The 26,505-nt window shown below is 28.3% G+C and overlaps 1 protein-coding gene across 1 annotated transcript in view; it reads left to right on the plus strand.

Moving 5' to 3' along the window:
- LOC111630276 overlaps positions 1 to 26,505 on the plus strand; it is a 122,386-nt gene that overhangs the window by 43,077 nt on the left and 52,804 nt on the right. The window contains exons 3-4 of the mRNA XM_023374357.1: positions 15,584 to 15,668; positions 21,447 to 21,533. Of these exons, the coding sequence (XP_023230125.1) occupies positions 15,584 to 15,668; positions 21,447 to 21,533 (172 nt within the window). The remainder of the gene's footprint in view (positions 1 to 15,583; positions 15,669 to 21,446; positions 21,534 to 26,505) is intronic.

The following is a 26,505-nucleotide window of genomic DNA, read 5'->3' on the forward strand; positions in this document are numbered from 1 at the left end:
TATTAAAAACTAAAATTTATTTGTTTGTAAGCTTAAAATAGATCCTTATTAACCATACATTATTAAAAATGCATTAATAAATAAAATGCAGAACCGGAATTGGCAATTTATGGTTTAGCCTAGTGACAAGTAGATTTGGAGACAAGTAAATTCGACTTACGTCGTTTTTCGACTTAAGTCGTTCTCCTGGAACCAATTACCGACGTAAGGCGAGGTATACCTGTATTTTAATCTGGTTTCTATAATTGATATATCTCAATTATATATATAACAGTATTATATATAAATCAGTGTATGTATGTATATATATATACAGTATATATATATACACTGATACATACATACTGATTTATTTATCTCTATAAATAAATAAATTAATTAAATAAATGAAATAAATTTAATATTAATACTTTTTTTAAAAATATTTATTGCCATTTTAACATAATTCAAAAAGTATTATATGTTGAATTTATGTCAGATCTATGGATTATGTTTTTATGATCTTAGTTTAAAAACAGTTAGTTACACATTTGCTTTTTTTTTGGGAAATAGCTTGAAAAAAAATCTATGTTACTTTTTATGTCAACTTATAAGATTATTTACTGAATTAAAAATTGAACATACTTAAAAATTTATTGAATAACCTCAAATAATCTTTTATTGCTTTTATATTTTACAAAATATTTGAATACTTCTTTACATGAAATTTTATGTAATAGTGTTAATTTTACTCATTTAACTTGACATAAATTTAAACTCCCTCCTTTTTCTAAAATTTGGATGTTGTAATTGAGTTTATTTTAACTATCTTGAAAAATACATTTAATAAAAATAGTCATTAAAAACATTTAATTAATAAAAGTTTTCTCAAAAGATTTAGATATTGATTTTTCGTACTATTTTTCTAAATTTGAGAATTTGTTGTTATTTATAAAAATTATTAAATAGATTATACCAAATGTAAATTAAAAAGTGCAAAATACTAAATGCAAAATAGTTTACACTAATTTTTTTTTTTTAATAAATTAAAAGAGGAAAGTTTGTAGTCTAATATTAGGTATCTAATAATTGTTCACAGATCTAAAATTACAATATATATCTAATAAAATTGCTTATTACGATTTTTTAACTCAGCTAATAGTAATTTAATAATAGTTTGATCAAATTATAATTTTAATAAATATTATTATAAAAAATTAATATACAGTATAATATACAAATAAAAATTAATATATTATAATAAAAGAATTAATAAATATTAATATATATGTATATTAATTTTTATTATAATACTTAATGTGATGATTAAATTCAAAATGATAGTTTGTTAACTTCATTTGAAGTATTTACAGAGCTGCTAGTTTCAAAACTGTTTTATGTATATACAGTTGACCCCCCCATAACATGGTAGATACATTTTGGTTTTTATGAATCCATTTTCTAAGAGTCCAGCCAATCACAGCCCGGCACGTATGCAGTTTACAGACTACGGCTGTTTGAAAGGTTTCTTCCATAAAATTAATCGATTCTAGACTAATTTGACTGAACATTTCCAAAATACGTATAATTTTTTGGGAATAATCCATATAAACTATGCTATAAACAAAAAATTGTGCACTGTTCGACCATGCTATTGCTTAAGCTTGTTTTCGTCATGGAGCTTGTTATCGAATGGCGCTTGCGTGCTTCCTGATAAATTAGTTTTTTTGTGAAAAATTCGCTGAACTTTGGAGACATCATTAATATAAATATAATTTTTATGGATGTTAAATAATAAATGGTTTTTAGTAGGTCCGCTGCTTGTTTAAACTCAACAGTTTGTACAATATCTGCTATTGGTCTAGATTTGACCAATCCTGTCACGACATGAGTTGGCGATGACGTATTACCGAATTATAGGAGTTTTTTTTAGCATGTTTGTACAAATACTGTGGCAATTTTTTTGCCATGATAGGAATCCGAACTATAGGAACTCATGTTATAGGGGGGTTGACTGTAGTTCTGCTGTTAAAATCAAGATATGAGGAATATTTATTTTCTAGAAATGGAATTAGTAGAAGAATTTAATAACATTATTGATTAAATGTTAATTTCCAAAATTTTAAAATAAAATTTGAAATGTAATTTTTGAATAATTCATGTTGGATGTTTTTGAGCAGAACATTATAGAAGTTTTAGAAATTATTTATTTGACTGCAACTGCAGAATATCTTATACTTTCTTGTCTTGTAATTTTGTTCGAAAACAAGATTCAAATCAGTTAATAATTATGCAGAATTAAATAACCACTGAATTGAAGTATATTCTTGATGATTGATGAATGAATAAAAGCTTGTTTTACTATATTTATTACATTCAGGCTAACATAAACTGAAATTTCTGATGTAAAATAATTTATTAAGAACATTTATCAAGTTGTTTCAAGCAGTTGACAACATCTGGTGAATTGGATATACTATACCTTCTATAGTTTAATAAAATTAATTTTTTAAAATATTACTTATTTAGATTTTTAGTAATCTGTATTTATGGATGATTATTTCAACTTTTTGTTATTACTTTCACAAAAACAAATATGATAGTAGTAATGCAATTTTTAATCTGAATAATATTTAGTTTAGTAAAAGTATTTTATCATGATATAAATATTATTAAATAAATCAATTACTTTGAAGAATCATGTTTTTTTTAATTAAAAGGATAAACGATTCTAGGCATTTTATCAATTAGTCATCAGAAACATTCACAGTATGATTTAATATAATTAATTATATAATTCTGTTTTGTTAACAATTGATGAATGTTTCTGATGCTGAAAATGCTTAAAAACATTTGAACTTTTCATTTAAAGTAACTTAACCCTGTAGAGGTTGCAGTGTCAAAACTGTTAGATACAATAGTAAAATATTGGAACATTTACAAAAATTTCTTGATGTACAAACTTTGAAAGTGTCCTTTACTCAGTCTCTTTTTATACACCATCAGAAAATGACAGTTTTTTATTAAATAAAAACAAACTACTTTAAAATGTGTATTGTTTGTCAAAAGTTTAATTGTATTTCTAATCAAATTTAAATTATTATTATTTTTTTAATTAAGAGAAGAAAGATTAATTTCTAACAGAGTTTAATAAAGAAAAAAGTATAAAAATAAATTTATGTGAAATTTGCAATAATTGATTACAAATATCATCAATATACTCAGTTTATGAATGTTTCAGTTGATAAATTAAGAACATTGACTATATATGCTAATATATGCAATAATATGTAATCAATAATTTATTGATTGCATATGCATTAATATGCTAACCTATTATGTTAGCATGTTAACTACTTCATCAGAATTTTCTGCATGTTCTTTCTCTATATCATTTTTATTGACATCACTTTTCAGATTTAATAATCAAATTTTTATCATCCAATTCAAGTAATGTCTGCTGTAATTCTTCAACATTCTTCTTATTGTCAATTTGATATGTGATATTTTCCATTTTCAGACAAAGAAGCAAAAAACATCTAAAAAAAATAACAAAATACTCTGATAGATTGTAGTATCTCTTAGATAGAAATTAAGGTAATGTTGAGACAAACTTGCAGTTCTGCCTAACAAAAAAGAATTGATTATGCAATGCTAGCTAATCAATGTTGTCAGTCCCTAAAGAGTAGCTTCTTAAAGTTGCCAGATTCTACACCATTTCAAAACAAAAATATTTAAAAAAAATTATTCTGAATGTATCTGTGAGATCAGCTACAACCTTCAAAGGTTAATATTAACATTTCAAAGTAGAATAATTTTTTTTAAGAATTGATATTATATTTTTAATACTTTATGGCATTTTAGACTTTACATAAGTATGAATCTAGGAGTAAATTTGAAAGTTTATATGTTATTCATTTCTTTATTTGAAACTAAAATCATAATAAATTATAAATAACCTTTAAACAAGTTACTAGCAATTAATGGTAACAGTGAATATCCAAATATTTATTGTTTTACATAATTTGATTACTATTAAAATAGTAACAACGAAAATTTATTGTTCTTTTTAAACTTTTTAAAAGTGGAAAATATTTTTAAAGTTAGGTAATTTAATTTTATAAAGTCATTTTAATTATTAATTAATTAATTAATTAAAAACAACTGGAAAAAATTTTGCTAATTGGGCTGCAGTTTGAAAAAACTGTAGACCTATAAATTCCCACTATCATCTGTCATCTGTCTGCCTCCTTAATCTCAAAAACAGAGTTAGATAGATGAAGTCCTAGACCAGATACGGAAACCTTAGGAGCAGAAGGTTCTGATTAACTATATACAAACTTTTGATGCAAACCAGAAGTCACATTATTTCAATTCAAAATTTTTCTCCTGAAAGCAGTTAATAAATGACTGTTGTTGAAGGAGAAGTATGATGTGCAGGGGCAGACACTACAGTACTACTTTGAGGTGGAGAGCATATATTCTAAATTAAATAAATTAAAAATATGATTAAAAATTGCAGCCTGGCGTTGTGATGATGTCACAATACATAACTGCTTGTTAAGAATTCAAGTTAAGAGAGAGTGAATATTATAAACTTAGGATATTTTATTGTTAATTAAGGTTGAAATGATAAAATAAAAATCATTCAAATTTAATAAAAATACAGTGGATATTCTCTAATTTTAAATAATATTATATACTGAAAACCAATGTTTTATGAATTAAATATTACTATTTTTTAGCATAGTCGCTTATCTGGAAATAATCACTTAAAAATGCTTTATATTTTAAGTTCAATAAAAAGAAGAAAAAAAATTTGACAACTTAGTTGTCATTGGTAAATCTTTTGTCAAGACTTGTACTAAAAATCTATCATTTGGTCTCATTTAAATACTAAGAAGCTGACATATATTAGAAGAAATTTTCAATATTTGATTTTGATGTTTTATTTTCCTAATCTTTAGATTACAGAAATATGTTTTTAAAAAATGGTTTTGATAGTAGCTGAATATTTTAAATATATGTTTCAAATTATTATAACAATAATAATAATGCAAGTTTTAATTTCTCCCATTTAAAAGATTATTACATTGTTTATTTTAATAAAATCTATCTATCATCAACATATTTTTAAAATAGAAAACTATATTATTTTCTTATATTTGAAAAAGGACTGATAGGTATTATGTTTGATTTAATTTGTAATAATTGACCGATTTATCATTTTTATTTTATCTTGTGTTTTAATTTTCTATATTGCCTTAAATGTAGGTTGTGTTATCTAACATGCTGTGATTAAGGATTGATTGCTGTTGAATCTGTTCCGGCTCTTTTGTCAATACACTCCAAATGAAGATCTTTCTTCACAGATGGATTTTCAAAGTCGTCCCAATAAATTACATCATATAATGATTTACTTTGTTCTAGCGTCATACAAATACGCGAATTAATTTAACTAAATTTTACTATCATTCAACATTATCTTGATTAGTTATAGATGTAAATCGAACATAATTTTTTAATACAATCTTCGACATTCTCAAAATATTTCTGACAATTTTGGCTTTTCCTTATTCAGATATTAAATAGTTCCGAGTGTATTGATATGATCTTGTATTCGAAATATTCGACGAACACCTTGAAATTGTAAGCAAAATTTAGTTTTCAATTGCAATTTTAAATAAGTTACTGAAGAATTTTTCTTAAATCGTGTTTGGTTTATTCGCGTAAATCGATTTATTTAAAATATAAATCTAAAATTCGATTTTACTGATTTAACTATTCTTATTATATTGAGTTTTGTAGATACAGTAATTTTAACCTCTGCTATTCATTGATTAATGTATTGAATCGCTATATGAGATATCCAACTAAAACATCGTTTTTTTTTAATTAAAATAATTATAAGAAGTTTTTTAAAAAAATATATAATTTTAAAAATCACCACGAAATATGCTAGCCCAATAAGTATTATGCTACAGTTTTTTTTTAATATCGAGTTTTTATAATTGTGAAGGTATTTCTTGTATTGTTTTGTTAATGAATGGAAGCTTTTTGTCATCTTTTAATATTTGATTATTAAGAGAAACGATGAGAAAGGTCAATATTTTTAATTGCTGTTTGAAGAACATCGAATTCTTTATATTTATACTGTATTTAAAACTCTCAAATATTTTTCGTTTTTTGGCATAGAATGACATTTTATATATTTTCAAGGATGTGTTTGTGTTTGCATATGTATGTCCAAGTTTAGTAATTATGTTACTTTAAAACACTTTAATAAATTTATTAAAACATATTTTTTTTGTTAAGAATATTATTATTAACTATTATTTTAAATCGTTCTCAGTCAAAACAGTGTATTATTCAATTAAACGCTATCTAAAACTATATTAATTAATTAAAATTCTCGATGCGATACTATTTTATTCAGAAGCGCAGGGTAAGACGTAAAAAATGCAGCTGTAAGTATTTTAATGAGAAAAAGTTGCGATGCGGTTCTAATAAACATTGTTTTGAAATGTTAATGCGTTAAAAAATTAATTGTAAAAAGAAAATCGATAGTTTTATTTGATAAATAAATTTGTATAAGAGAAATTTAAACTCGATATTTTACCTTATGGAATAATTAATAATGTTTATTGCAATAATGCAAAAAAAAAAGGAGGTAAAAACTGTTATCATTTTAATAGTGGTAACACTTGACAGTTTATAGTATTGTATATAATATGGACGGCAGGATGGTCAAGGTAGTTAGGGCTTTAGTTTATCGTTCTAGGGACACGGAATCGAATCGAATCCAAGCGAGTAATCCCAAGAATTTTTTGTAGGAGGTCCGTCCAGATACGTCAGGTCTCACCATTTTGTTCTCCTGTGGACCTGGGAATGGACGATGGGTACGGAAAAGGCTCTCTTTTATTTTATTTTTTGATTTTCTGCTGTTTAGACCCTAAGAGGACCTTCCTGTCGTATGTCTGTAATATATATTTAAGAACACAAATTTTTTATATAATTTATCATTAAAAATTTTTATGGTGACAAAAATCCAAAAAGATTTGATATGAAAAATTGATAGCGCTATTTTACTTGACTTGTGATTTCATAAATCAAATTAATTTTGTTTAAATTTATTCAGAATTTTTCAGCTATCATTTTAAAAGAAATTAGGTCATGGAAATAAAATTATCCTTCATCATTTTATTCATATTTTTTATAATTAAACATATTATGAGAACATTTATGCAATATGTCAAAAATTGTCTATGCATATCTACTGTACTTATTAATCAGGTAGATAGAGATACCTGCCTGCATATATAAATACATAGATATTACAGTACATAATTATATACACAGAAAATATGAAATATAATGCAGTTTTTCGAATAAAATAACGAATCTGAAATATATAAAAAAAATAATATAAGTTTTATTTAAACTTTACAAAGTAAATATTCACAAATTTTATTGTATGACTAATTGGAATGAAACCGATTTAATAAAAAAGAAATATGAAGCAAGATTTATTAAATATTTTAAAAAAATGTAAACATTTTTCACTATACAGAATAATTATAAGTTAAACTGGTATAATAAATGCGAAAGCGTTAAACTACCTTAAATTAATAAATGAGAAAATTACATATATAATAAATCTTTGGTGTACATGTAAACTTATAATGGGAATGTTGACAAATCATTTATATTGTCTGTCAACAAGAGAGTTGTGATTGGGAGAGATTAAATTGAGAGAAAAGCGTTAAGGTTTAATATAACAACATTCAAATTTCTATTATGTAATGAGTTAGATCATTTTTTCCTCTTGGTTTTCTGTAGGGACTGCCTTAATTCTTCATTATAGTTCAAAATGTTTAGTAATTTTCTCGAAGAAACCAAATATGTCTTCGGAGGAATGAAAATTATTTCTAATGTTTTCTGTCAAAATATACATTTTAAAGGAGTTATTTAATATAAGATTTGACTTTCTAAAATATTTCTATCGTTATGCATTTGCGTTTCATTTATCAATGCCTTTACCTTGGAATTTGAAGATAGTTTCTGTAAAGTCTAATGATCCGTAAGTAATATTTTCTAGTTAATTACAATTTAAAAATGGTGTTGAAATTTTCGAATTTGTTTTTTCCCTTGCCTTCCCATCCTATACTATGTAAAAGAGTTTTTTTTAGTCTTAAATCTGAATTTATTTAGAAGAAATTTTATTTTCTATCAGATGTTGTCTTTTTAAAAGGAAAGTTATTCTGGTTGCATTTGGTAGATTCCTACTAAAAATATTCCTATTCACCGACGCTTTCTACTATTTTCTAATGCCATGCATTGCCATGTCTCTCCCCAAAAGGAAAATTTCGTTTACTATTTACAAGGTAATCTTGTTATTTCAAAAATAAATGTTAGTTTTTCCATATTTATTATGGCCATCTTATGCAAATCAGCGAAAATCTACGATGTTGTATCGATTTCTTATGCTTAAATCCATAGTTTATTTTTATTTGGTTATTGATTTAGATGAATTATTTTAAAAACTTGAATATAACTTAATTTCTTACGGGAAAAGTATTTTGAAGAAGAGGATTATAAATAATTTTCTATAATAATTTGTAAAAAAAAAAAACTGTAACAATTCGTTACTTTCAATTTACGTTTAGATCATTACATTTAAGATTTAGATTAATATAAATTAGTATTTTCTAAACATTTAATCACCTGTTCTCGTTTCAAGATTTCAAAGTTTTAAAATTCTATTCAAATTTTTCTCCGTTCTGCTTTCATTTTACTTATTTTATACAGTACAAAAGCTCGAAAAATTAATGTATTGTGAAGTTAGTGTGTTTCACTTATTCTCTGGAGCATTATTAGCGTATTTTCAGTAGCGGATTTGTCTGTCGAAATGAAGTTTTTACATTTTTCTATGACTTTTCGGCGAACGCCTTAACCGTCTGCTCATTATTGGTGCCGTTACACGCGCGCGCATAATCATGGCTGCTTGTGTTGTTAACAGCCCATCTTGTTGCCATAATGAGCTGTCAAAGCAAGGAGATGGATTTGGCAGGCTTGGGGTTGTCGGGGAGCTTCATTAGTGCTGGTAGCAAGTTGTGTCAGCGATAGCTGTAAAACCAGGAGGGACGTAAACCTGTCGGATTTGCTTCGGCCAAGAGTGGTTTTCCCATTTTTTCCCCCCTCTCTACTCCCGTTTCTATCACCTCAACGGCTGTTTTTTACGTGTCTCTATCTTCTTCTTATATTCTCGGGTTCATTTTTTGAAACGGATCGAAACTCAGTCCAGACAGAAACCACTTCCCTATTATGACTTTAGTCGGAGCGTGAAGGACTCGACCCTAATCCCCTGCCAGGACGTCGCTAAGTCCGTTTAAATCACATCGTTTCTCTCCGGCGAACGGAAATCTCCACATTGTTGGCGCACCGACCGAACTTTAGTGCACAGTCGTGGTGATGCGCGTGTTGCAGCGGTCTCCCCGGGTTACCAGTCTGATGGTCCGACTTTCATCGATTGCAGCATCAGTAAGATAGTCGCCCGGACGACGTCCTTGCTTCTTAATGAGAGGAAATGAGCAAAACTCCCACGCGCCCCCTTACCTATTAAAGAGTTTTCGCCCAAACGAATTTGCTGACGCTTAATCCAGCGATGACCCACACCGGGTAGCCACAGAAATTTATTGGGTCTCGCCCACCCTCCCTTTCTCTCCGTCGTCGGCTTTGTTGGCGTCACCAAGGCAACGGTTGCCAGTAGTAAATCCTTATTTCTGGCTGGCATGGTCCGGGGGCTCGGACGCTTTCACCGTGGGATTTGAGGTTTGCTTTCATTTCCCGGGGTTTTATCCTTCTTGATGGGAACCGGAGAGGCCCGATTCCCTTTGTGGTTTGCCTCCCCGTCTTTCTTGTTATATCAGCGACTTCGTCAGGTCTCTAGGTCGCTTCCAGGGGATTGGGTTCGAAATTGTGATTTAAACCTGTCCTTTCTTTCTGATTCTAAAGCTGGATTTCCCCAGCTCATATTCCCTTCTTCTCTTCTTCCTAATTATATAGTGTAAGATTTCCAACTGCTATTTTTTCGGATCAACTATTCTATAACTTGCCCATTTTTAATACTTGTTTTCGTAAAACGGATATTAGGGGCGCTTGTTTGTTACGCTAAATCCCGCGTGATAATCTAAGAATAAAAAATCGTGTTATATTCCTTATGCTTTTATAAAACGTTAACAATCGCCTATTAATTTGTTGAGAATCTGCTTGAGGTTTTTTCTTTGTTTTCTTTTTTTAAAGTAATGCGGAGGTTTTGACTGTGGGAGTCCGCAGTTACGCACAGTTATGCATATCTAATTACTAACCGATCTGGTGTGTTATAGGGAGTTAAAGGGGAAGGTGTTAGCTCTGTTCAGTCCGAAGGGGGCGGAGAAACACAGAAAAACTGGAACGAAAGAACGCAATGTAGTAATGGCTCGTTCTCTGTCAGTGTCAAGAGAATTGATTCCGTCTTCCTGTGGAGACGACATTAAACCTTAATGTGCTAGAGAAGCCGACGGGATAGCCACGCACTACCCTCCCCGACCGTCATTAAGTGGCAGATGAAGAATGGCTCTAGCCAGTCCCATTGGGCTACGGGTCTGCCACCTAATGAGGATGGATGTTACTCCGGAGACGACCATGCCAAGTGCATTCTGCTGTGACACGGCCACCCCCTGTGTCGCCAGTATGAGTTGATAGGCACATGCCACTTGACAGGCCGCAGAGAGCTGCGCTTTGTTACGTTAATCCCCTATTCCACCCGCCCCATTTATTCGGCGAGCATGCGTGTCGCGCGTGTGTAAAAACATCCAGAACTCGTTTAACTCCCGGTAGATGGCGAGACCGAGCGGGGGTATGGTAGACCGATTAAAAATAAATCGATGAAGTTTAAAGTTATCGCGGCGATCGCCATTTTTTTTTCTCTCACAGGTAATTTTCCGATAGAGATGCGATTTTCCGGGGGAGGAGGAGGAGGAGAATAATTAAAATACATACGTCCGGCGACGATGCTTAATCGCGTACTCTTCCAACGCGCCGATGTCCATCTGCGGGGAGGCAAACCCTGGATGCAGAAGATAAGGGTTTGTTAAATTACCAGAAAACTTCGTTTAGAAATTCGCACGGGCGTTCCCCGTATCCATTTGAGAGCGATTTAATGGATCCACCAAAGTAAAACGTTCACCGGGGACCACGGGGGAGATAAACCGAGGAAGAACAGGTAGGTATGGATAGCGAAGATAAGGATGGTAAATTAGTTGAATGGGTTTCTTCAGCTTCATTCTGTAATCGACAGCGAAGGTCGTCGCCATAGCTTTTAAAACCCCGCATCGAAAAGTGGTATTGTTGTCAAAACGAAAATCGCGCGCTTTCCTTATGATGGGTGGAAAGGAGCCGAAACCAGCTTTCGCCCAATGACTAGTCCTCCGTAGACTAGGTGAAATTACCCGTAAGTTTTGAACTGTGGGGAGAATCGGGGGGAAAAATCAGATTATCGGTCGGACAATTTTGGCTGTGAAATGGTCCAGAAAAGACCAGAGTGGAGTATATTATGTCATTACGGAGCTGGGGCGAAATTGGCTGGTTGCTCGCCTCTCCTCCCCCCTTTTCTTTTCTCTAAGCTTGTTTTTGACGGTGGCGTGCGATACGAGGACAACAACAACCTGTCTCGAATTATTCGAGCTCATTATTCGTCGGTGAGTGGACGGTGAAAGAGATGGTTAACTTATCTCGCGTTCATTAGCGAGGGAAAAAAGGGGAAGAACTTGGAAAGAGAGGGGGTGGAGGAGACTGTGTGTGACGCCGCCAGCCGTGAAAAGAGGATGAAATGGTGATCGTTGAGCCGTGAAGTGTTGGGAAATTGGTGGTGCTAATTACGGTGTAGAGACGATAAAGTAACGACTGGGTTTCGCGGTGTACTTCAAGACTGCACGCAAAAAGTCTCCCCCCCCGTTTCACTTTCCCTTTTTGTGTGATGAAGTTCTGGGGAAAGTTTAAAAGAAAGTCGTCTTGTTGAGTAAAAAGTAGTTGTGTTTGCCAAGATTTCTAATTTGTCTTTTCCCTAAGTGGATTTAAAACTAATCTTTGGAGGAAAAAACTATCTGTGGTTTTATATATTGTCTGCAAATATCGCGTCGACGATGTAAATTTCTTCTAGTATATTTTTGTTTTCGATAAGAACCTGATTTGCTTTTTACGCTTTATTTTCATTCTTGAAATAGTTAACGATAAACTAAATTTTTTCACTTAAGTTTATGTAATGTTTGCTCTGTCCTCAAGGTATTTCCTATGAAGAAACAATCGTTTGCATTTTTAAAAATCGTTTTACGACTAAAACGCTAATCGTTACTGTTTTAATTCTAAAGAACTTGCAGACGTTTATTGGAATAAATTAAAAATTTAATTACACAACTAATTATATAGTATTTATGTATTTCGGATTTTTTATATTCCTAGTTCAGGTGCCAAATTTACGAAATTTTAATAGATTTTCCTTCCTTTTTAACTTTAGATATAAAGGAGAACAAAATTATAAGATTTTTATTTTAAATTTGCTAATAAAACAATTATGTAAAATTTACCATTGAAAACACATTCTCTTAATTACACTCACACTACAATTTTTTATTAAATAATTATCTCATATCGTAATAAAATCATTAATCCACTGCAATAAAAAAATCAATAAAAAAAATAATAATTTCTATCGAAAAAATATGATTTTGTTTAAATATAGTAATTATTTCGTATTTTTTTTACTACTTTAGTACTGTATTTGGAATTTCTTTTGGGAAAAGATACTTACATAATTTAGTACTTGGTGGAAAATGTTATTTTTTTAAGCACGAATACTTTTATTAAAAAATATAAATATAATATAACAACAATGATATTTTATCAACTGCTATTATTATTGCGGTATAACATAAAGTAGTGTCTTATATTTTTCGGACAGAAAAATATTAAATAAAATTATTATATTTTAATATATTGAGAAAAATAATTCATAAGTAATTGCAATAGAACCAATAATTGATTTATTGCTATTTTAATATACCAATGGTTAACGGAATTCATTCAAAAACATATTTCTCCGTTTTAGCTCTCTAATTTTGTTTTAAATCATACAATTTATTTATTTTTGGAGCTATTTTTCATCTTACTTATTTTAACTATTAACACTTCTACAGAGAATATTAAAAAAATATTATAAATAATTGATATTTATCTGTTTTTCGAAACAATTGATAATACCGCGTTGCCAAGTAATTTAAATATTCATCTGTGGAATTTTGCAGTAATTAAATCAATTTTTATGTTAGGAAATAAAATATCTACAATTATTTAGCGCATTTAAAAAAAAAATCCTAAAATTTGGTTTCATATATACTGTAGTTTACATAGCATGAAATTAAGTTTTACGTGTTTAAATATACTTCGGGCGAATGTTATTTACCGATTTTTCTTTATACTTTTAAGAATTAAAGTAAAAAATTCTTACATAATTGAATCTTATTTAAATTATCTTTGAGAAATTATCGTGTAATGATCGAACTTTGCAAAGAGAATTATGAACGACGCTTTAGAAACGGAAAGTGTTTGTCCACGTAGCGAGTCGGCCATTTGTAAGACAAAATACGAGACTTTATTACATTGGCCTAAGATATTCTTTGGCATTTTAATTTATATTTTTTACCCTATTCTTGAACGTTATAAGCTACTGAAATTGGAAAATAGTGTTTGCTCTATTCTAATTTGAACTAATGACGCTTCGTTATTATGCATATAAACGCGTTCACAACGACTGATGTAATAGAAAGAAATTCTCCGAAGTTTTTACTCTTACACCTTTTAAATGGAAGATAATCAATTCCTAAGTGAATGAAACACCTTTAATTCTTATTAAAAATGATAAAAATTTGCCATTTCCTCCATATCCCGATCTCTGTAGATAATTTTAATTATGATTTTGATGTACTGGAAGACCATGATTATTACTCAGGAATATCATCCCTGGCACGCTAAAATGCGACCTACTGGTTGGGAAGCTTCCACCGTTTTTAATTTTATTTTTAATGCCTGATTGTGGATTGTTTCTAGAGCTGAAAATTGATTTTTTAAATGAAAATAATCGCGTAAAATGCGTATTATGCGCGGATTTAGACAGAGAAAACAATAATTTGATCGTTAGACAATCTGCCATTGTCCAAAGCAATTATATATATATCATACTGATATAACTACTTTAAATTCATTTTAAACAAAAGCCAGACATTCATTGTAACAAGATTTGACTGTATCTTCAAATGAACTTAGCAATAATCATTTAGAATTAATTTTATATTCTGTAAATAGTTGATTGATTTAGCTAAAAATGTTCTATAACTTTCTATACTTTTATTACATTAGATTAATGTATAGCAGTTGTTAAAGAGTTACATTGATTTAACAGAGTAGTTTAATATTAATTTAGTTTAATAATTTTGCATTTTTAATTTGATCTATTAATTTGAGACATTAAAATTTTCCTATTCTGATTGATTCATTATTTACTAGTTGATTTCTTAATAAAAATCACAAAGTTTAAGATTGGTCAAATTAAATAATTTTATATATTTGGAGTTAATAGTTTTGGAAATTATTTAATTTAAATCTCTGTAGACTTATTTAATTTAATTACTTAAACTTGTACAATATTTTGTAACAGTTTAAATAATTTAAGAATTCCTTTTATGCAGATCTGTAATTTGAATAATGTCTAGAATGTAAGCTGTGGCAAATTCATTGTTAATTCTAATGAAAGGTCGTAATTTTGTAATTTTTGCTAATAAATCACTTGTTTGTCTATATAAGTGAATATTAAAGAGATTTTCTAATAAAAATAAAAAAGTTGTCATTAAATAATTTAGCATAACAGTATACATTGTAAAATACATATGATTATTAATGTAAAATATCAGTTTATTGGAATTAGTAAGTTAAATATAATTGCAGATCAATTTGTTTAATAATAAAATATCACGTTTCTCTCATATTTGTTGTCTAACTCTATTTTTAATTTTGTAGAATGTCTTTAATCATAGTTTATTATATATTAATGCCTGATTGTTAATTATAAAAACAGATTGTTAATTATCAATATGAGCATCAAATTATTAGTGTGTTTTTATAGCAGTGATGATTTGATACTGTTAATAAGTGGCAAATATTTTGAAAATTATAAATTATTTTCTGCATATTAAAATGTTATATCAGATAAAATTACCTTTAAATATCTATATTTATACCAAATAAAAATATAATAGCTGCTTAAAGTGGCTGATATTTTATTTATATTCAAGTCATTTTATGTTTATCTAGTTAAGTTATTTAATTATATATCAAAATATTTTGCATCTATTACTGATTAGAAAATAAAAATAAAAAAAAATTATATAAATTAGTATTTTTATGTAAATATCTTCATTTGAATTATATTTTCATCAAAAAAAGTAATATATAAAATATAATTAATTATTATTATTAAGTCAGTTAAATTTATTGATTGAATTTTCATTTTCAGGTTTGGCTTTGGAGATTGCAGATATCCTTTGTTAGAATCAGCTCAGTTAATTGAAGAAATTGTTCATCAACAAATGAATTCATTGGTACATTGAGTTAAAAGAAATTTTACTGTTAATATTTATGTAGTAAAATTAATATATTTAAATTGAAATATCCTTAGTAATTATATATAGAAAAATATATTTAATTCTAATGGCATTTAGAAATCTATCAGTTATATTGTTATCAATTAGATATTTTAAAAATTAGCTTTTATTATTGATATAGGAATATAATTTAAAGTATTTAAATTTATTCTTATCAGTTATTGAGTAAAAGCTAATTACATTTTTTGTAGCTTTTAAAAATTATACTCGGTAAGATATTCATTTTTTATGTTTTATATAATTTTTAATAATTTAACATTTTTCATTTGATTAACAGATTTTAATTTTAAATATTTTGAGAATTTATTATTTTAAAAAATTTCATTTATATCAAGATTTTTATTTGTATTTTTTAATGCTGGAGAAACTAAATTGTAATGAGCAATTATTTTTTGTGACATTGTCATCTTGCTGGGATGCAATTTTTAATTATATTTCTATAATTTATTTAATTCAAAATATATTCTCTTCATTTCAAATTAGTAGTGGCTTTCCCCTGTATCATATACTCTTCCTTTAATAATAGTCATGCTGGTCATCTATCTAACACCTTTCAGGGGAAATTTTTGAATTTAAATAACATGATTTCCAGTTTGTATCAGAAGTTCATATATAGTTAATTGGGGCCTCCTGCTCCTAAAGTTTCTGTATCTGGCCTCGTCTTTCATCTTTCTAACTCCATTTTCAAGATTAAGGAAAGACAGATGGATGGATGACAGTGGGAAATTATAGGTCTACAATTTTTTCAAATTGCTGTCCAGTTAAACAGCATTTAATTTTTATATGAATAAATATTTGGCTAATGTAATTAGCCCACTTTAACTAAACTAATTATAAAATTCTAAACATTAGAATAATTTTCGAATTTATTTTCTAGAACTTTATAGTTAATATAGTTAGTTAGACTCTGATGATGCTTAATTAAATTTTCCAAAAATATTTGTGCAAAAATTAAATACTGCAAATTATTTATTAAAGATTTAGTTTCTCAAGTTAATTTCATCTAGTTATTATTTATATTATTGATAGTTTTTGTAATGTAGACATAAAAAAATAAAGATTCTATAATAATTAACAATAAATATTTTCTTAAGTTACATACTATAATAACCATTATACAAGTAAATAAGTATGAGTCCATAGTGCTATGTATAAATATATCAGTATTTTGAGCCAAATATATCTGGAAAGTATAAAAAAATATTTTGACATTACTACTGGATATTGTATTATGAAAATACTAATAAAATTTTCAAAAACATATAAAAACTAAAAATACAATGCTTTGTACACAAATAAATACAAATATCTTTACTGTTTTTTGTTGAAGATTATCTGAAAGTTTTCAATTTATACTCTTAAATGACATATTTAGGATGATCACAATTAAAGAGTAGATGTAAAAATAACCACTTAACAAAACCAATAACCGGTATTATATAATTGTAAAATGAACTGCAAACGTTTTCGGTTCCTTCCCTACGACCTTTCTCAAGCAGCGATTCGTCTTTAAAATAAATATGAACGAAGACTTATTGGTTTTGTTAAGTGGTTATTTTTATATTAATTCGGTATTTGAAGATTCTTTATCTAAAGAGTAGATGTTTAGAGCTCTCTGCAGAAAGAACTATTGGACAAATGTCAATCAAATATGGTATACATAATGTCCTGAGTATGTGGTTTTGATTTTTGGGAAAAAATTTTACTTCAAAATTTAGACAGTAGAATGAAATTTGATGCTAACTTTCTCTTTAATGTGCATATTTTCTATCAAATTTTCGGACGTATGAAACAAAATGCAATAATTTTATTTCAATTACAGATGTGGAATATGGGATTGACAATTAAATTAAAGATAAGACTGTGCTCCTCCATCTCCATGCTTTAAAAACTGTTTGCTTTTCTTCAGTTTCCAGAGATTCTCAAAAGTTAGAGGACCTTTTTGTAAATCTTTTAAACACTGAGCTGGCATTCTTGTTGATAGAAGGGTTTAACAAGAAATGCATGATCATGCAAAATGAACAGTGACCATGCACCTGCCAAAATATTCTGAAGAGTGTTTTGTGACTACTTTTATACTCAAAATTTATTAGAAAATGTATATAATATGCACATTAAGGAGAGAGCAACACCAGATTTCATTGACGGCTAAATTTCAAAGTAAAATTTTTTACAAAAATCAAGCCTGTATGCTCAGCACTATAGTATCTCAAATTTGATTGCAGTATGTCCATCAGTTCTTTCTATAGAAAACTCTGAACATCTGCTCTTTTGAAAATACAGTGTGATTATAATTAAAATACTGTAAAACTTTATTTGGGATATATTGTCTCTAATTAAAATGAGCCTAAAAAGTTATCATCAAAAATTACAATGAATATGACATTGAAATGTAGACAATACAGTAGAACCTCGAAAACTCGACCTAATGTGGACCGAAGGGTGGCCGAGTTTGTGAAAATGCCGAGTTATCGGGAATGGGGTTAAAAAAAATAAGTACGAGTATTTCCTCAGAAAATACTGTACTGTACTTGTACAGTATTTACTTGTACAGAATATAACAGAGAATAAACTGCCCAAATACCCTTAAACAAAGGAAAAGTACGTCCTTTATGAAGGCATAGAGCCTTTACTACATGAAAATGAAAATTAATGAATACACTGTGTACAGTAATTTACCTGATAAGACAGACCTCAGAAAAATACTTTATGAGAGCTTTTATACTTTTATAAAGCTGTCTATAATGAAAATTAATTAACTAAGGATTTTTTCGCCCTGCCAAGGTGTGGACCAGTTATCCGGAGTGCTAAGTTATCGAGGGACGAGTTTTCGAGGTTCTACTGTATATGAAGAATTTTCTGTATAGATTTTCTGCATTGTCTGATGAGTTGATAACTTTCCAATCTATTCTATTGTATGATGTGCCATATTCAGAATAAATGTGAATAATAAAAAAATATAGAAATATTTTAAAAATGATCACATTTTAGTTTAAAAATTTACTAGTAATCAAAAATTTTTTCCTTGTTGATTTCGAGATATTCACACTCCAGTTTGTTTGATTTGCATGAATAGTTTTAGAATATACTAAATTTATGTTAACACAAAATTAAATTATAAAACTTAAAAAATTTTAAATAGTTTGTTCTCATCATAAAATTAATTATTTTAATTATACTTTTTGTTATTAGAATTAAATTTTTTTTTATAACAAATTGTAGTTTTGAAGTTTTTCCTTTTATCATTTCATATTTTAGTTGGAGTATAAAATTCTGAGATTATTTTAAAAAAGCTGATATAAATATTTCAATTTAACTATTGCCTTTAAGATGAACTCTGGTTAACAACAAAGATAAGTAGAATTAATAGGAAAAGCTGGCATATATCCTATTCTGCTTTTTATCACCAAAGTCTAGAATGAACACACACTATAATGGTGTGAATTCCATATCTATACAAGTTAGGATTAACAAATGTAAGAAATATGTTGAAAATAATTATGTTAATATGGAGAATGCAAAATTGATTGTGCCAGTTTAAATTCAGACAAGTTGATCTCCAAAGAATTTTTTGGGATAGTCTGTCTCAAATATGTCAAGCCTCATCTCTCACCATCAAGTTGCCCTATTGTGGGCATGGCCAAACCCGAAAGGCTTGAATGAAAAGCCTTGTAGTGTTCACAGGACAGAGAATAAAGCATTGAATATTGTTATTTTTGTTCTGTTTGAATTTTACATTAACATAAAGTGTACAGAATAATTGTTCAATATCTTGAAAATCATTATTTACAGAAGTAAAGGATTTTACGTGTATTAATTAATATTATTATATTAATTATGTCATATATTAATAATCTGTATATATAATATTGATTAATTTAATACACTAATTAATGTTAAAGTTTGAAAATTAATTATTAAACTAGAAACTAGATTATAAAAGACAAAATAATCATATTTTCAGCTCAGTTACTGTTGATTTTTTAAATAATAGATAACTGAAAGCAGAAATCATAAAACAAAAATGGTAGTTTTTATTTATTTATTCCAAACTTATTATGTATATAATGTTAAATTTACATCTACAAAGTTTGTTTTACAATTTAAAATTATTTGATGATGACTAGAATTTTTGAACTGTATAACAAGTTGCAAATCTTGGACTTGAACAGAAACTTATTTTTATAATATTTTTAATGCAAAATTAAATTGTGAGTTTTCCTTTGCTTGCGACAAAATCACAAATGACTAGAACTTCAGCAGATAAATAAATATTAAAAAAATTTTAAAAGAATATCTTTATTTTGAAGTATTTTCACTTTTTTAATATAGTTCAATGATGTAGATAAACTGATACATAATTTGTAATCCAGTTTATATTTTTATTGTGACATTTAAATGAAATTGTGTCAAAATGGATCATAATTATATATATTGAATGTCAAAAAATTTGATGTTTTCTAAATTTATTAAAAAAGAGAAGTAAGTTATATCTATCATATAAAGATATATATCTTTATATGATAGATACAAATGTGATTTTTTCTTTGTCTGCTATGAAGTTTATGGCACCATTATGAAATCTGTTATTTAACAATAATTATAAAAATATCATTCAATTAATATGACTGAAACTATTGTGTTTTATGTTTTTAATAAATGATTCATATAGATTTAATTTTAGAAACAAATAAGAGTAAATATGTCAATTTAGCAAAAATTTGGTGATTAATTATTCTTACATTAAGTTTGCATAAATTGTATTAGGCCTTATATTATGAGCATGATCATTTTAGGGCTGGATATGCATAACACAAGATGGCAATTATACATTTTTTAGTTAAAAAACCTTTCATTTTTTTATTTATTCAATATAATAATATATTTTTTATACTTTATTGGAGGCTCCAAAAGTCATCGCTATGAGATCACCATTATGAGTAGCCCTTCCCCTTTATTTCTGTACATACTGACCAAAATCCAAAACATGTTACTTATTTCATCTTCAAAATTTTTAAATATTTGTTTATTTTTAAAAGTATTTTTACTTTTTATGTATTTGTTTATTTTAATCATTTGATGAAAATAAAGCAAATTGGCACTTATGTTTTTATATCAAAAATCTGTCCAATGTTAATAAGAATAAGAAAAACACAGAGAAAGAAAAGATATATGAAAAATATGAGAATGAAATTAAACATAAAACTATTTTTATCAAGAAAAACATTTTTATATCTAATACTTCTTTTATGAAAATATAAGAACATTAAACATATATGTTTTCATTTGTATTTTGTATAATCTCTATACTTGTATTTTATGAGAGGAAAAACTAATACTGACAATTCACTTTATTGAAGTATAATTTAATTTTTAATAAAACAAAATTCTCTATCTCTCTCTCTCTCTGTTTTTTTTTAATGTTTATCACTTGTAAGCATAATATAAAGTTAAACTTATATATTTTTTTTTCACTAGGGACAAAAAGTTATGATTTTTACTAATAATATTTTAAAACAAGAATTTTCTTTTTGATTACACTCCTTAATCTTTAGACTGCTTTTAATATATTTATTTTTGTAATGAAAGAGTACTTGATCTAATGAATAGGATTACATAAATTTATTATATTTATAATATATTTTTCTTTTATGATTGTTTATTAACTTTTTATGATTAAATAGACTTACTGATAAAGACTTTTTAATTTTACAGCTTCTTCAGTCAGCTGAAATAGCAAATATACGCAATTCAAGATTTATTGGACCTGAAGATATTGTTTTCCTAATGAGAAAAGACAAGGTAAACATTTAATGATATTCAGAAAAATTTAATTATTAAATATATATGTAACATTTAATATAGTACTTTTATTTTATTAAAGAACTTGATAATCTTTTCTAATTTACAATTTCAATTATGTTCAATTATATCAATTTCACTTGTGAAGAGTCACAATTCTTACTCTTCCATGTCTTACAAGTCTATCTTATTCTTCCAGACAATGAAAGGTTTTTCTTACAGCTTCTTTATTATTTACAGTTAATGTGTAGGTTAGTGTATTTTAATATTTTTCTAATAGTGACCCCCAACTTGGTAACTTTATTCTTGCATTACTTTATCAATCTAGAGTTGTGCTTTATATACTTCTAGCAAATGTATAAGAAGTGTTATGGCATTTATCAGCACTATACAGGTATTGGCACTTATCAGCACTATACAACATGATACTTCTGTAACATGGTTTTGCTCTAACACAGTTTTGGAAATCCTCCATACAAAATTTTACAATTTTTAAGTGTAAACTTTGTTAGTTGATGTGTGTTTACATGAATAAAAAGAAATGTGTCATCTCAAAGTTGCCCACAGATTTTAGAATATTGAAATTTTTAAATTTTGTGCTTTTCGTCAGGTTTACTTTAATGAAAATTGATAGGACAAGGAAGAAAAAATTTGCACTAGCTTTCCTATCAACCAGGTGTCATTGTTGTTGCTTTCAGACTTTAGCCTTTAAGACTGTCACTGTATTTTCTTTTTATAAATTAATCTTCATATTTACCTAAAAATATTTAAATAAACTTTTCTAGTGTTGTTAAACTTTTTTAATCACAGATATTACTTAATGATTACTTCATTTGTAAGAATGATGAATGAAGTACAGCAGTACCTCTGTACTGCTGTACTTCATTCATCACTATTTGGTATTTGAACACAGATTTTGGAAAAGTTTCTTGGTACTCGACTAAACAAATGCAAACATCTAGAACAAATTTTTGATTAATAATATATTTTTATTTTGTCATCCATAAAAGTTTTTTGTAATAAAAATAAAAAAATATGAAAATGTTGCCAATACTTCTGATCAAGATCAACAAAAAAGCTGAGATGATGTTACTTTGTAAAAAGAAAATGTCCTGGTTTAACTAAAATTAATATTAATATGTAATACAGTACTTTTAATTGTGATTGTTAATTAATTATTGATAGGAAATAATTTATCAATTGCTTTAATAAACATGTTTCTTTTAGTAATGAAAAAGAATAATATGCTTTTGCTGACATCTGGAATGTAATCCTATGTTTTGCATTAGACCTTTGTTTCATATAGCACAGATTCGTATAACACAGCACTTTTTCTGAACATAACTACCATGTTATACGAGAGATACCTATATTTAGTGGCATCCCTGAAACATTGTTGTGCACCCCAGTTAAAAAGCACTGGTTTAGATATTTACTCATACAGCAATCTGTTCAAAATGTATTTTTGCTAGACTTTGAAATGATTTCCTTCAATTGCATCTGCCATTAATATGACTATTAATATTACATAAAATATATGGTCATCACCTGGTTGTGGTGGTAGAGCCCAGTAATTTTACTGGTCCCTAAGGCAATGCAGGCTGGAGCACAAGCTCCTGGTAGTGACACCCATGCCAGTAAGGTCTATGGGGAGAAATGAAGCTAAGAGTGACCACACACCCACATTCCGTGGAGATATTTATCATGATAGTAACCAGATCAAAGTGTGATACCAGTTCGGACGTCACCCGGGTTAACAAGGTCCGCATTCGTGGGTTAGGCAGAGACTCACGTTCGAAAAATAGGCCGCAGTCTCCCTTGGTTACCGATGGCAAAAGCAGCGCCACCCCAAGCATGGCTACTGCAATGCCCTCAACAGATGTGAGGAATCAACCTAGCCTTGGTGTTTCTATGGCAATGCATCCACCGACCACAAAGGCTGGAAAACCACACCAATGGATGAAATGGACATCAGAAATGAATGAGTTTATCATTCGTACTTACTACACAATCACAAAACTTGAAACAAACATGACAGCATACAGACAACAACTACACCATAGATTCACACAACAATATCCTCACCTCACTGTTACCAAACAAAGGGTTGTTGATCAAAAGAGAACAATTATACACAACAACCTTATCCCACAACCAACACTTGAACTTATCAAACAACAGGTTACTGATCAAATACATCAACAGACAGAAACACTTAACATTAATGAAGATCATGTAACCTGTCAGGATAATCCAGCAACAAGCATTGATAACAGTACACATACAACAACTACCATTAATGATACTACAGACACTTCCTCATCCATCACTGATAACATAGATATAGATTTAGTTAATACACTTTCTCTTATATTTCAGGAAACACTCACTAAATATACAGGCACAGATCCCACACAAAGACCACGAATACCGAAAATGAACACATCAAAGGTAGTAGGAAAAACACTAAATTATGTAAACACACTTATTACCACACTACATCCATTTAATTTCTACACTCTCAGACATTCATACATTAGTTTATGTTGGGGCAGTCACAGTAGTGACACACCATGGACTGAAAATACAATCACAGACAAACACACACAAAACACAATCCTATCACAAGTCTGCCTGGCAGAGAAGAATAGAAACACAAATAAATGACATTAGACAGCAATTAGGCAGGCTGACACAATACACTAAAAACAACATAACACCCAAATTAAAGAAACAACTCAAAAACATTTTCAAGAAAATCAAAACACACACAAAACATGAACGTCAAAACACACACATTACAGAATACATCCATACATAAAACAAAAACTCGCAGCCAAAGCACGTAGACTCAAATGGTACAAAACATGTACACTACAAAAACAACAAAATAAATTATTCACAAACAACGAAAAACTTTTCTACAGACAAATCAGTACCAAAACAAACACTGATACACAGCACAGTGGCACACCANGATGAATTATTTTAAAAACTTGAATATAACTTAATTTCTTACGGGAAAAGTATTTTGAAGAAGAGGATTATAAATAATTTTCTATAATAATTAACAATAAATATTTTCTTAAGTTACATACTATAATAACCATTATACAAGTAAATAAGTATGAGTCCATAGTGCTATGTATAAATATATCAGTATTTTGAGCCAAATATATCTGGAAAGTATAAAAAAATATTTTGACATTACTACTGGATATTGTATTATGAAAATACTAATAAAATTTTCAAAAACATATAAAAACTAAAAATACAATGCTTTGTACACAAATAAATACAAATATCTTTACTGTTTTTTGTTGAAGATTATCTGAAAGTTTTCAATTTATACTCTTAAATGACATATTTAGGATGATCACAATTAAAGAGTAGATGTAAAAATAACCACTTAACAAAACCAATAACCGGTATTATATAATTGTAAAATGAACTGCAAACGTTTTCGGTTCCTTCCCTACGACCTTTCTCAAGCAGCGATTCGTCTTTAAAATAAATATGAACGAAGACTTATTGGTTTTGTTAAGTGGTTATTTTTATATTAATTCGGTATTTGAAGATTCTTTATCTAAAGAGTAGATGTTTAGAGCTCTCTGCAGAAAGAACTATTGGACAAATGTCAATCAAATATGGTATACATAATGTCCTGAGTATGTGGTTTTGATTTTTGGGAAAAAATTTTACTTCAAAATTTAGACAGTAGAATGTAGTTTTGGAAATTATTTAATTTAAATCTCTGTAGACTTATTTAATTTAATTACTTAAACTTGTACAATATTTTGTAACAGTTTAAATAATTTAAGAATTCCTTTTATGCAGATCTGTAATTTGAATAATGTCTAGAATGTAAGCTGTGGCAAATTNGTTTTGATTTTTGGGAAAAAATTTTACTTCAAAATTTAGACAGTAGAATGAAATTTGATGCTAACTTTCTCTTTAATGTGCATATTTTCTATCAAATTTTCGGACGTATGAAACAAAATGCAATAATTTTATTTCAATTACAGATGTGGAATATGGGATTGACAATTAAATTAAAGATAAGACTGTGCTCCTCCATCTCCATGCTTTAAAAACTGTTTGCTTTTCTTCAGTTTCCAGAGATTCTCAAAAGTTAGAGGACCTTTTTGTAAATCTTTTAAACACTGAGCTGGCATTCTTGTTGATAGAAGGGTTTAACAAGAAATGCATGATCATGCAAAATGAACAGTGACCATGCACCTGCCAAAATATTCTGAAGAGTGTTTTGTGACTACTTTTATACTCAAAATTTATTAGAAAATGTATATAATATGCACATTAAGGAGAGAGCAACACCAGATTCCATTGACGGCTAAATTTCAAAGTAAAATTTTTTACAAAAATCAAGCCTGTATGCTCAGCACTATAGTATCTCAAATTTGATTGCAGTATGTCCATCAGTTCTTTCTATAGAAAACTCTGAACATCTGCTCTTTTGAAAATACAGTGTGATTATAATTAAAATACTGTAAAACTTTATTTGGGATATATTGTCTCTAATTAAAATGAGCCTAAAAAGTTATCATCAAAAATTACAATGAATATGACATTGAAATGTAGACAATACAGTAGAACCTCGAAAACTCGACCTAATGTGGACCGAAGGGTGGCCGAGTTTGTGAAAATGCCGAGTTATCGGGAATGGGGTTAAAAAAAATAAGTACGAGTATTTCCTCAGAAAATACTTTACTGTACTTGTACAGTATTTACTTGTACAGAATATAACAGAGAATAAACTGCCCAAATACCCTTAAACAAAGGAAAAGTACGTCCTTTATGAAGGCATAGAGCCACTACATGAAAATGAAAATTAATGAATACACTGTGTACAGTAATTTACCTGATAAGACAGACCTCAGAAAAATACTTTATGAGAGCTTTTATACTTTTATAAAGCTGTCTATAATGAAAATTAATTAACTAAGGATTTTTT

The sequence above is a fragment of the Centruroides sculpturatus genome, unplaced genomic scaffold (genome assembly GCF_000671375.1).
Source record: "Centruroides sculpturatus isolate CEXI.00-Female unplaced genomic scaffold, Cexi_2.0 scaffold558, whole genome shotgun sequence".
In the NCBI taxonomy this organism is placed as follows: Eukaryota; Metazoa; Arthropoda; class Arachnida; order Scorpiones; family Buthidae; genus Centruroides; species Centruroides sculpturatus.